The 12,390-nt window shown below is 36.0% G+C and overlaps 2 protein-coding genes across 6 annotated transcripts in view; both read left to right on the top strand.

The window, feature by feature from the left end:
• Window positions 1–365: 365 nt before the first annotated feature.
• The window catches only part of LOC119505570 (RNA exonuclease 1 homolog), a 41,468-nt gene continuing 29,443 nt past the window's right edge, over window positions 366–12,390 (top strand). For all 5 annotated transcript variants that reach the window (XR_005210761.1, XM_037798406.1, XM_037798408.1 and 2 more), the window contains exons 1-7: window positions 366–741; window positions 1,121–1,210; window positions 3,179–3,386; window positions 3,860–3,978; window positions 5,146–5,298; window positions 7,474–7,570; window positions 8,736–8,795. Coding sequence is in view for 4 of the 5 variants with exons in the window: in XM_037798406.1 (XP_037654334.1) it covers window positions 670–741; window positions 1,121–1,210; window positions 3,179–3,386; window positions 3,860–3,978; window positions 5,146–5,298; window positions 7,474–7,570; window positions 8,736–8,795 (799 nt within the window). In the remaining variant the exon portion in view is untranslated. The remainder of the gene's footprint in view (window positions 742–1,120; window positions 1,211–3,178; window positions 3,387–3,859; window positions 3,979–5,145; window positions 5,299–7,473; window positions 7,571–8,735; window positions 8,796–12,390) is intronic.
• Window positions 9,266–11,782, top strand: LOC119505572 (SOSS complex subunit C-like). Its single transcript, XM_037798411.1, has 2 exons — window positions 9,266–9,663; window positions 11,450–11,782. The coding sequence occupies exons 1-2, from the start codon at window positions 9,618–9,620 to the stop codon at window positions 11,644–11,646; spliced, it is 243 nt and encodes an 80-aa protein (XP_037654339.1). The 5' UTR covers window positions 9,266–9,617; the 3' UTR covers window positions 11,647–11,782.

Here is a 12,390-nt window from a genome sequence, read left to right as displayed (position 1 = left end):
CAATAAGAATTAAAATAAATCTTCAAGAATCTGATGAAGATGATCTCATAATAGATACACCTCCACTCATGCCTGTTTCTAAGAAATCTAAACTAATTAGAGCCTTCAAGCATCAGAATATAGATGAAAGGATATATATGATACCCCTGGAGGAGAGCAATCTTCAAATTAGTGGCACAGACGAAGAAAAAATAGATAAAACCCAAAAAACCACACAGAGATGACGACAATAACAAAGAACTACCTAAAATGCCCATTAAAACCTTGCTAGATCCTGAAAGTAATGTAAAATTGTATTATGTTAAAAACCACTTTTCTGAGATGGGAAGCCTTGGTAATGAGAAAAAGTATGTCTGTATTTCAGAAGAAGATGTATCTTATGCACTTCTCAGTGACAAAGAAATGCAGGAAGAAAGTCATAATGAAACTTATCCAAAGAGCAAAAACCATGTAAAAATAACTTACGATGTTCAAAAAGAAGAAAATGAATGTTGATATTCACCATGCCAACCCCAAATCTTTTATTCAGACGAGCATGTAAAAGACAATGTGCTGATAAGACAAAATAATAGTCAGGACGTCACCAAGTTTGGAGATAGCAAATTGTTTGAGTTGGATTTTGATAAGGAGCTTACTGAAGATGGTACCCCCTCTGATTCTGACGTCACTATGGAGGAATGTCTTCGAATTTTCAATGAGTTCACAGAAAGTGAAATTCATAAGGGAGAGACCACAAAGCAGGTTGGTGGGTTTTTCTCCTTATCCTTTTCCTAAACTTAAGGGAAACTGTAATCTAATGGTTTTATCAATAGTATATTCTAATGACAAGGCAAAAACCCTGATAATGACCACCCATAGAATCTTGCAGATTTGACTGTTTACAGAAGCCATGGTATTATATAGAGTAGTTTATAGTTGACTTCCCAACTTAGAGATTTCTTTTATAGGTATGTAAGTGTGTCAAGGAATATTATCCAAATTCTATGATTTTTGATGAATTATTTCTTAGGAAGTTGCTCAATATTTTTGTAGCTTAGATTCCTGTGACTTTTCAGGAAACACGCTAAATTTGCCTTTATTCTGAACTTGGATAATTCTAATCTTATTTTTCTTCTATTAGGCTTCAGGAAAGCACATGGAATTGGATATGTTGTATTACAAAAACACTTTTGGAAGGAAAAAGAGAATTGCACACACTGCCAAGTTTGATGTGAGTCATTTAGTTCCTTCTCCCCACCCCACGTAAAACTTCATAGAGTACATACCTTGTCATTTCCAGCTTTAAGTATATCCTAGTTTGCTAATGCTGCAGAATGCAAAACACCAGAGATGGATAGGCTTTTATAAAATGGGGGTTTATTTCACTACACAATTACAGTCTTAAGGCCACAAAGCGTCCAAGGTAACACATCAGCAATCGGGTACCCTCACCGGAGGATGGCCAATGGCCTCTGGAAAACCTCTGCTAGCTAGGAAGGCAGCTGACTTCTGCTCCAAAGCTCCGGCCTCAAAACGGCTTTCTCCCAGGACGTTCCTCTCTAGCAAGCTTGCTTCTCTTCAAAACATCACTCCCAGCTGCACTGTCTGAGTTTCCTCTCTCTGAGTCAGCTCATTTATATAGCTCCACTGATCAAGGCCCACCCCAAATGGGTGGGGCCACGCCTCCATGGGAACATCTCATCAAAATGATCATTACCCACAGCTGAGTGGGGCACATTCCAAGCAAATCTAACCAGCACCAAAAACGTCTGCCCCACACAAGACCACAAAGATAATGGCATTTGGGGGACACAATACACTCAAACCAGCACAAAGTATATTCTAGTACTTATTGTCTTGTCATCCACCAGGGGATACAGGTGGGCAGTCAGTAGACTAATTTCTATTTGTAAGCATTTTCTTTGTTCTTCCCATTATCTAACATTTTCATTAAAAGCATTATAGTGTCAAAGCACAGCTTTATAATTATACATTAATGATTTTTCAAAGTAACTTGAATCTTTTGTAACATTATAAATGCAGAAGTTCTTTTATGATATGTAAAGAAGTTGAAGCACTCCAGTGACTAATATTCCTCAAGGGAAAAAAAGTTTTAATTTAATGATATTTAACACCAACTTTAATTCTCTCATTTAGGCGCCATGTAATTTGTACTTGACACATACTGACATCAGAACCTTCTATGTTACGTAAAAAAGAGTTTATACGTCCAAGTCACAAATAGGAACCAAATTTTAGTTCTTCACTGAATAATTTGGGTATCTTTAGGCAAGTTATTAAATTCTCTGAACTTTGTTTTCCTCATCTGTGGGCTAGAAATATTGAGTGCCTATTCCAGTGCCTGGTCTACACATGCTCAAACTAATTCTCTTCCCCTGCTCCCTTTCTTATGAAGGAAGCTTTGGGGAGGGACATTATTTCCCTTGAATTGCCATGCTATTTTACTGTTCTATGTAAGTCTTTCAAACCAGTCTTATGTATAAATAGCTGTTGATTTTATCTATTATTTCCTGAAAATAAATTCTCACAAATGAAAGTAACTGGACAAAAGAAGATAATGAATTTTAAGTTTTTTTAAAGCATGTTGCTGATTTATAATCGACAGTGTTTCAGAGTTTCCTACTCCAAACCCTTAACAGCAATGGATATTATAATTTTTAGTACCCTGCAAATCTGGATGAAATTTTATTTCCTTGTTTTATGTTGTATTTCTTTGATTACTAGTGAAGCTGAGCATTCTTTCATATGTTCCACTCTCTTCTGGTGAAGAATGTTGCTATGGAGACATCTGATGCTAGCATGCCATTTCTCTCTCTGAAAGTCCCTTCATACTTTGGTTACCGAAAGGATTCTTTCTTTAACTTCAAAATCTACTAACTTTAGTAGGATGTATCTTATTGTTAGCTATTCTCATTTTCCCTGCATACAATTGTGGTTTTTTCCTTTTATTTCAAGAAAATTTTCTTAAACTCTATCTTTAAGTAGTTGCCCAATTCTATTTTTGTGGTTTATTTCTGGGGATGTGTTGGTCCCATGTGGTATTACAAACATAGCCAGTTCACTGCTAACCTTGGCTCCAAGGTTCCCAGAGAGCCTGTGTGACAGAATGAAGCTGAAGTCTTCTCATCAATGTTATCTATTTTATCGCTTGTCTTTGTTTTATGTTGATGCCCAATAGGCTCCCGCCAGTAAGGAGATCATCAGCTCGTTCAGGGGACCAGTCTCACCGCTAACTTGCCACACTGGAATCCTCCGGGCCCAGCAACAGGCAGTGAGGATAACGGCTGCCGTTAACAGTGGGCAGGCTTTTGTTGCTGCGACTTCAGAACAGAAGAAAAACGTTTCTGCATGTCAAGCCTCTCAAGCCCAAAGAACAGCCTCAGGAGGTATGGAAAAATGTATATGCATATGTATTTTAAATCACTTAATAAGAAATAGGACTTTACCTTACTTTTAAGAATAGTTCTTCTAAAGTCCAAACATTACTAAGTATATTTGAGTCAATGACATGCAACTTTATAAGAAATAGTATGATCAACATGATATTTAAATATTTCATGTTGTTTATCCCTAAATACTGAGCAATAGACGGTAGTATTTTGCAAGCATTCTTACATGAAGCAAAGTGCTTTATAAAAAATTTAGCTCATTATCTACATTTGTTGTTCTGGGTTGATTTTACTGGAATTCTTTACTGGGATTTTTGTATGTGCATTTGTACTCTTCAAGAAAATTCATATTTCAAACCTGTAAATGAAGCATTATGAAATCTCAAATTATTAAAATAAACTCCTATCTTCTGAGGCTAATGCCATTAAAATGTACTCATTCTCTTTTATTACCCATTGAAACTTCTTAGAAAATTCACTTGCATCAAACAGCCTTCATCTGGATGTAGCTCTTTCAGGGGAAAACCTGACAGAAAAACCACGCAGATCTCACATTCCTGTGAAAAGTATTGCTTCTTTTCCTGTAAAGGTATTGTAAGCTAGGTCTGAAGACCAGAATTCCATTTTTAGTAACTGTCGTATCCTACATAGGTACATAGCCTCTGCAAAAGTGGCTATATTCTGCCTGTCTGACGTTCCCTAATTCTGATAAGTGCCAGAACTGTTAGAGAGAATTTCATTGTTCTTTAGGCTGTTAAATATATTTTTATTTTATATGATTTGTGTCTGTTTGTCACTTTTAGCTATTTTGTTTATCCTATCCTTAGAAATATTACATTTTCTTCTAGACCTAAAACATCTGTGACTATGATTAATTTAAGCCTTCTCCAAAGATAAGTCTCACAATGGAATATATCTTTCAAGCCCCATGCAGTGAGGGGTGTGTGTGTGTGTGTGTGTGTGTGTGTGTGTGTGTGTGTGTGTGTGTTTGTGTGTATGAGACACCTTTAGTAAACACTTCCATCAGTGATATGATAGTAAAACCTTACCTCTTGAGTAATTGTCTCTTATTTGTTGCAATGATTTCTTTCTGTTTACCAAGTATTCTGTATCAGAAAACTACAAGTTTGAAGGCTTTCTTGCTCCCTAAAATTTCTTTGAATTGCAAGGGAAAAATTACTGAGAAGTATAACACTGGCTTTTTTTTTTTTCTTCAAAAAGTGAGGCAGATTAACTCATTTCAGAATTCTCATAGTCTTCATACATCCTTCAAAGGAATGCTGAATTGTTTACAGCAGGAACCATTTTAATATTGAGTATATATAAGTTCCTCCTAAATTTTATCTAAGTCCCTGCATTTATCTTAATGAAATAGTTTCAGAAAGACATTGAGACATATGTTTCTTCTAGGGATGGTAAACTACTTTCCTATATGCTGATCAGGGAACCAATTCACAGCTCTGAGAAATTGCAAGTGGAAACATGGGTAAAATTAGATGAGTAAACAGCAGTCAGGGTGGACATGCAGGTAGCAGCGTGAGCTCAGCAGTCTCCTTTCTCCCTGTTTGAGTGTAATTTTTATGCCTTGTATTTATTCTACTTTTAATGAATTTGAACTTTGAAAGTATTTTTCAAATTAATTGTGATATGGAGCTCACCTAAGATGATTTTACTTAGTTCATACAAATACTAGGAATGTTAAACAGAAATTCATGTGTTCTTCCTTGCTCTAATCAATAATTCTATATTTAACAAGATGCCAAAATATAAGGTGGCTAACCAGAAGCAGGCTTTGGTAACGTCAGAAGCCTCATCCAAAATACCTGAAGAAACAAGACAACGCTGTATCAGCCTCTTTTTTGAGAAGTATTTGAAAGTTTATGGAAAGAAGCATGAGGCTTTTAACAAGGTCGGTATTGAATAATGTAATTTGTCTTAAGACAGGCACAAAAACAAGAAACTATTATATTTCAATTGTATCAAACACACCAAACATTTTCTCTATATGAAGGGGAGGAACCATCTCTTCTGTTTTATACTTTTCACGTTTTTCTTTCTCCATTTCTAAGCAGAATTGGTTTGCTTTTTCAATGGCATCTTACCCTGTCCTCCTCAGTCCTCATGGGTTCTTCAGATACACACTGGATTGGGGGCTTATAGCTATTGTCAATAATTTTAAAGGTTTTGATTTAGAAGACAGGTCTTGACAAAGGGGTGCAAACCCAGGTGACTCCAGAAGTAAATGAGTGTAAGTAGGTGTAAATAATAGAGAGTGGTGAGGGCAATGAATGAATAGACAGTATATGCCCCATCTAAAGGGGGGAAGACTCCTCAGCTCCAGCTGATTTTTTGTGGTTTGGGAATTCGATTCCAATATTGACAGATTTTCAATCTTTCAATATTTTTAATGTTAAAATCTCTATTTGAATACTGTTGGACGAACACATGCTTGAGTACTAAATTTGGGCTTGGTGCTGCCAATTCTCTGATCGAGGCTAATTTAGATCACTCTGGAGGTTATAAAAAGAAGCATGGGTGGATGTAACAGGAGGCAGATTTCAGGCCAAAATGTGGAAGAACTTTACAACTGCTACCCTGTCCATAAAATATTTACTTCACAAGGCAGTGAGATGCCAATTGCTAGAAATGTTTGGGGTATAGCTCAATTATATCCCATGAGCTGAACTCTGAGTCAAATAAAATACCTATAACATCCTGGGAATAGAGATTTTCCAGGGCGAAAAAAAAAGACTGCTCTGGGGATGATGCTTTTAGTGTAGCCCCAGGAAGATGTCATTCCTCTGTGTTAGCTGCAAGAATGCCAATATCCTTGCTACAGTGTGACTGAGCTGGTAGGTGAGGGGTTGGGGGATAGCCTCAAGTTAAAATTTAAGACCCACTCTCTTACTGAGGTTCAGTAGTTTCTCTTGGATAGGCAATTTTTACTTCGTTCTGTGACTATAGTTCGTTTTTAGAGTTCTGAAATGGTCAATTTTTGTTGCTTTGCCACTGTTTTCTTTGTTTTTGTGGGAGAGGGTGTTCGTAAAGGTTCTTGCACCACCATTCCAGAAGTCAGCCCCCCTCCACACCCTCCAGGGTTCTATGTAGGTCAAAGACTAGTGGCGAAACAAAAGCAAACAAAAAGACGACCCTCTTATTGCCACCTTTTTCCTACACCTTTGTCTTTTTCAGCATCTCTATTCTCTACTCTCCATCCCCTACTCTCCTTCCATCCTTCCCCTGTCCCACCACTCACCCCTTGTGGCTCACACTCTCTGACGGTTTAGTGCAATGAATAGGGTCTTGGCTTTGGCATTTGGGCACATCTGGGTCATTTACTAAATCGGCAACAGTAAGAAAGATACTTAATTTTCTTGAGCATCAGATTCTTCATAAAATGATGATGATGATATCCATCCTCATAAAGTGGCAGTGAAGAATAAATGAGAAAACACTTAACATGCCTATAACAAACTTGCACTTACTAGGTGCACAATAAATTATTAATAATATAATATGTATTATTTATTATTATAATCATTCTACCTGTTTCACCCATACTTCATCCATTTTACTTCCCTAAATTATGAGCCCTGACATAGAAATAGTAATTACTTAATGACTTTTGAAATTAACTTTATAGAAGGATAATGAAAAAGAAGACCATATCCTCCCTTTGCTTTGTGACTCATTTCCCTTTTTAAATGAGAATAACAATATGTGTCTCTGCTATATTAGGGGCTTGCTTTGAGAATAAATGAGTTCATCTCCCCTGAAGATTTTGTATAAGCTTTGCATGTACCATGCATCCTATATAAACATACAATGGTCTTTAAACTACAGGGACAGAGTATCTGGTTCTTGGGTTTGACTCAGGGGATTATGTTTATTTTTTTCTTTCCTGCTCAAAAAACATAAACACAAAATGTAAAATAAGTTGCGTTTTATTTATGTGCCACTATTTCCCCCCACTGCTTGTTAGATAAAATATTTTGCCATATTTTTCCATTAAATTGAAAATGGCAACTTTGTTTATAGACTTTGGGTTTCATATTTTCATTTAATTATTCAATTTGTGATCTAGGCAATAATAGAAGAAAAGGCCATTTCTGAACGCTGTGGCAGTAAAAATACGTATGTGAACAAAGCAATAAATGCTCTTAAGAAGCTGAGAGATCAAGGTAATTTCTTTCCAATTAATTAAATGACAAGATAAAAACTTGTGATTAAAACCTGACTGAGTGTGTTTTATTCATTAGCAGGGTCATTTTTAGATTTTCAGTGGCATTTATTTTCCTAAATATTATCTTTAGTATAATGTGCAGCTGGCATTTTTATTAAAAATAGGTTAGATTTGAAAATGGGCATATAAATATAACCTCATTGAGAGATTATCAGTGAGATATTTAAATTCATTTTCTGTTAATAAAAGTAACTCACCTCCTTGTGGAATGGTGTATTTCTGCCTTTTTTTTCATTACTGTCCTGGAAGAAATATTTTTAAACATTGTCTTTCCTAATTCCCCTCACCCACCATGACATTAAATACTGAGGAATAGATTTTGTTGGATAGAGTTGAGTTTTGGAGAGACAAAAACACTGTCATATCTAAGATATGGGAGAAACATTAAAAAATCCCAGCCAAAAAGAGACTACCAATAAAGAGAAATTATTTTTAAAAAAACAGAAATTCTGTAGAATAGCTTCTTGCCTATTTTGCTGCAAATGTTTTCCTTAGTTTGTCATTTGTGCTTCAACCTTGTTTATTAAGTTTTTATTATGTAGACGTTATTTTCAAAATGTAACCAATCTCCCTTTTTGGTTTATAGGTTTTGTGCCAGATTTAGAAAGCCTATCTAAATTTCAGGAATATGAAAACTGTCATTTGTCATTTTTATGTATAATACTTTAAGTAGATTTAAATATATTTTAAAATATACAAGGTTATTAGATTAGAGTTGTCATTCTAATCTTGTTTTTTTCTATCTTCCTTTCATAGAGAATATAGCACATGAAAATAGAACCTAGGTCTAATTACATATTTTAAATATTCCCAATGAAAATAGAAATGGTTTGCCAACTGTTACTGACTCAAATTTAGGTATACTCTATACAGTATGTAAAACATTTTGGCTTGGACAAATATTAAGTCCTGAGACAGATCAGTGGATTTAACTTTTTTCACTTTTTTTCATTGGAATTAGTAATGAAGATGTTATAGTCTCACATATTAGTTGCTTATCTTAAGATAAAAATAATACTTTCACTCTGTTATAGAACCTTGTTTTATGTTTTTATGAAACAAACAATTCAGTGTTTAGAGAGAAAAGTTCTTTTATCTTTTAGATGTGTCTGGAAGTGGTAACAACAAGACAACTGGATTTAAAAAGAATGAAAAGAAAAATGGTAAGCTTAGTGTAATAAGCATAGGCCCTTGCAATTGTTTCCTTAAAAGAGAAAGCATATTTGGTAAAATGCAATTATTGAACTCTTGTATTAATGAACGGTCGGCCACGTACTATATATATCTGATATCCTTTTTAAAAATGAGTATAAATGGGAGAAAAAATAACTTTTATTTAAGCAATATTTGTATTGAATTCTGAAATTTGACAGTTAACATATGTCCAGTCGGCTATAGCAATGCTTCGCAAACTTTATGTGCATTGCAATCACCTGGGAATGTTTTAAATTGCAAATTCTGATTTGTTCAGTCTGGGAGGGGCTTCAGACAGAATTTCTAACAAACTCCCAGAAGCAAGAAGCTAGAGAAGAAGAGTTTCTTTTAATGTGGTTGTATTTTGAATGAAACCAGATGCTAGTGCTTCCCCTCTAAGAAAACCGGGTATATGAGAATTGAAACAGAGTAGGTGCTTTTGAATTTCCTAATAATCCTCATACAGATGAATTTTTCCTTTTACAAAAGAATTTATCACAGAGTGCCTAGCAGCTTCCTCTAAAGTGTCTAATAAGAGAGTAGAAGAACTGTTTTTAAGAATCTATTAGAGAAGGGCAGGAGGGTTGGAGTGTGGCTTGTTGGATTTCTTCTGCCCAACACTTAAGAGGTCAAACTTGCTTTGAGAACCACAAAGTGCTGACTAATTGCCTCAGAACATAATTGAAACAAAAAGTAGGAAGATAGCAGCAAACCTTTCAGGACAAGGTTTTCAAAGTAAAAATAGAGTTGCCATCTTGGCAGAACTGGACAAAGAGAAAAGAAAATTAGTTATGCAGAATCCGTCTTCAACAAATCATCCTGGAGCTAGCATTGCCCTCTCCAGATGAGCTCCTTTTTTTTTTTTTTAATGCAATTTTATTGAGACGTATTCATACCCTATAATCATCCACACTGTACAATCAGCTGTTCACAGTGCCATCATGTAGTTGTGCATTCATCGCCACATCAATTTTTGAACATTTTCATTACTGCCAAAAAAAAAATAAAAATAAAAAATAAGAATAAAAATACAAGTAAAAAAGAACACAGAAACCATCCAATTCCCCCATTCCCCCTAATTATTCATTTGTTCTTTGTCCCCATTTGTCTACTTATCTCTCCATACACTGGATAAAGGGAGTGTGAGCCACAAGGTTTCCACAATCACATGGTCACACTGTGTAAACTACAGTTATGCAATCATTTTCAAGAATCAAGGCTACTGGGTTGCTGCTCAACAGTTTCAGGTATTTCCTTCTAGCTAATCCAATGCACTAAAAACTAAAAAGGAATATCTATGTAATGCATAAGAATAACCTCCAGAATGGCCTCTTGACTCCATTTGAAATCTCTCAGCCACTGAAACTTTATTTTGCTTCATTTCTCTTCCCCCTTTTGGTCAAGAAGGTTTTCTCAATCCCACGATGCCAGGTCCAGGCTCATCCCTGGGAGTCATGTCCCATGTTGCCAGGGAGATTTACACCCCTGGGAGTCATGTCCCATGTAGAGGGGAGGGCAGTGAGTTTACCTGCCAAGTTGGCTTAGAGAGACCACATCTGAGCAACAATAGAGGTTCTCTGGGGCTGAGTCTTACACACGATTATAAGTAGGCTTAGCCTCTCCTTTGCATTAACAAGCTTCATAAGGGCAAGCCCCAAAATCGAGCACTAAGCCTTCTAAATTGGTAGTCCCCAGTGCTTGTGAGAATATCAGTAATTCCCCAGATGGGGAAGTTTAATATTTCCGCATTTTCCCCCAGTCCTTCAAGGGGCTTTGCAAATGCATTTTTATTCTCTGCCCAAATTACTCTGGGATGTTTCAGAGTTTCACTCTAAACAGTACAAACCAACCAGATCCTACTCCTTATTTAAGGTTTCATGTAATTATGATGTTTGAATAAACTAACCAGATAAATTAAATTATATAGTGTGCTACAGAAAATATATATTCTGCACCAGATAAACATCTCTTCCTTTGGTCTTACACAGAAGTTGAAGTTTTCAAACACTGTCAATATCGTGCTTTAACCTTTAGTCTGATTTGCCTTAGTCCTAACCAGATCAGCTTCATTCATATCTCTAATTGAAGCCTGAACTCTTTTTCAGCTTTTTTTAACAGTTGCTCTATGGGGTAATACTGATATTCATAGCTGCTGAGCTCTAGCACTGAATCTCAGGTGTCACACAGATACCTGGAGTTCCAGGAACCAACCAGGTTATACACAAGCAGCTCAGCATCTCTGAGTTTAGAGATAACTGTTACAACTCAGGAATAGGTGTAACTGCTGTGAGAGCTTACAATCTAGGGACCTTTACAATAAGCCTTCCACTGATAATCTGTGCTCTCAGAATCAATTCTCAGAGTTTACATAATATAGTTAGTCCATATTAGGCATTATAATGTTTGTCTTTTTGTTTCTGGCTTATTTCACTCAAAATGCTGTCCTCAAGGTCCATTCACCTAGTTGTATGCCTCACAGCTTCATTCCTTCTTGCAGCCACTCAATATTCTGCTGTACGTATACACCACAGTTTGCCATTCTGTTCATCAGTTGATGTACCCTTAGGCCACCTCCATCCATTGCAAATCGTGAATCCTGTTGCTATAAACATCAGTTTGCAAATGTCCAGACCAGCTCTTAATAAGGATTTCTGGGATCGCGTCGAGCAGCAGCATATTGCAGCCCAGCAGAAGGCAGCTTTGCAGCATGCTCACACACATTCATCAGGAAATTTCATAACTCAAGACTCTGCATTTGGGAATCTTATTCTTCCCATTTTACCTCACCTTGACCCAGAAGAAAGGAAATATTTAAAATGAAAGTGACTTCATAATATGAAATGCCAAAGCTGCTATCATCCAGTGCTTATATAAACTGTGACTTTCGGAATTTTGGTGAACCTTTATATTTTTTGGCTCTTTTAAAAGAAAGGTACATGCAAATGAAAGCATCAAGGCTGGCTAATGAGAGCTTTGGAAGTGGTATCATCTGAAGAATCAACTGTGTTACCTTTGACTAACTCTTTATAATGCAGTTTGATCTTGACTCATGCTGCCACATGTCTACAATGGACTTTCAAGAACCGTTTTTATAGCACTTAAAGAAATGTGGGTGCCTTTTAAAAATGTGAGCCAATAGGCTTAAATAAATCAAATTATTACTTGTTATTTATAGGACTGATGTCAGTGCAGCTTTTTGAGTAGTCAACATATACTGAAATATTCTTTGTGAACACATAACTAGTTTCTCTGTTCTCAATTTTAAAGGAAACCCCAAGATTAGACTAAATCACCAACCAGTCTTAATCTTTTATAAATATATATCACTGCAAATGATTAAATACCATTAAAAAACAATTGTAAGAAAAAAATCTACTGGAGTGAGGGCATCTGGAGCTGGAAAGAGATCCTTAATATTGGAAATCGACACTGCGAAGAGCTATTTTGCCATTGTAAGGATTGTCATTTTTCCTGTTATGTTTAGTACTTGTAAGCTTTTGCGATGACCTTATCTGATTGACTATTATGAATCTCTAAGCATGACTTGGAACCAGAAGACCCGGG

Source organism: Choloepus didactylus, chromosome 10 (assembly GCF_015220235.1).
Source record: "Choloepus didactylus isolate mChoDid1 chromosome 10, mChoDid1.pri, whole genome shotgun sequence".
NCBI lineage: Eukaryota > Metazoa > Chordata > Mammalia > Pilosa > Megalonychidae > Choloepus > Choloepus didactylus.
This window is presented reverse-complemented; position numbering and strand designations above follow the sequence as displayed.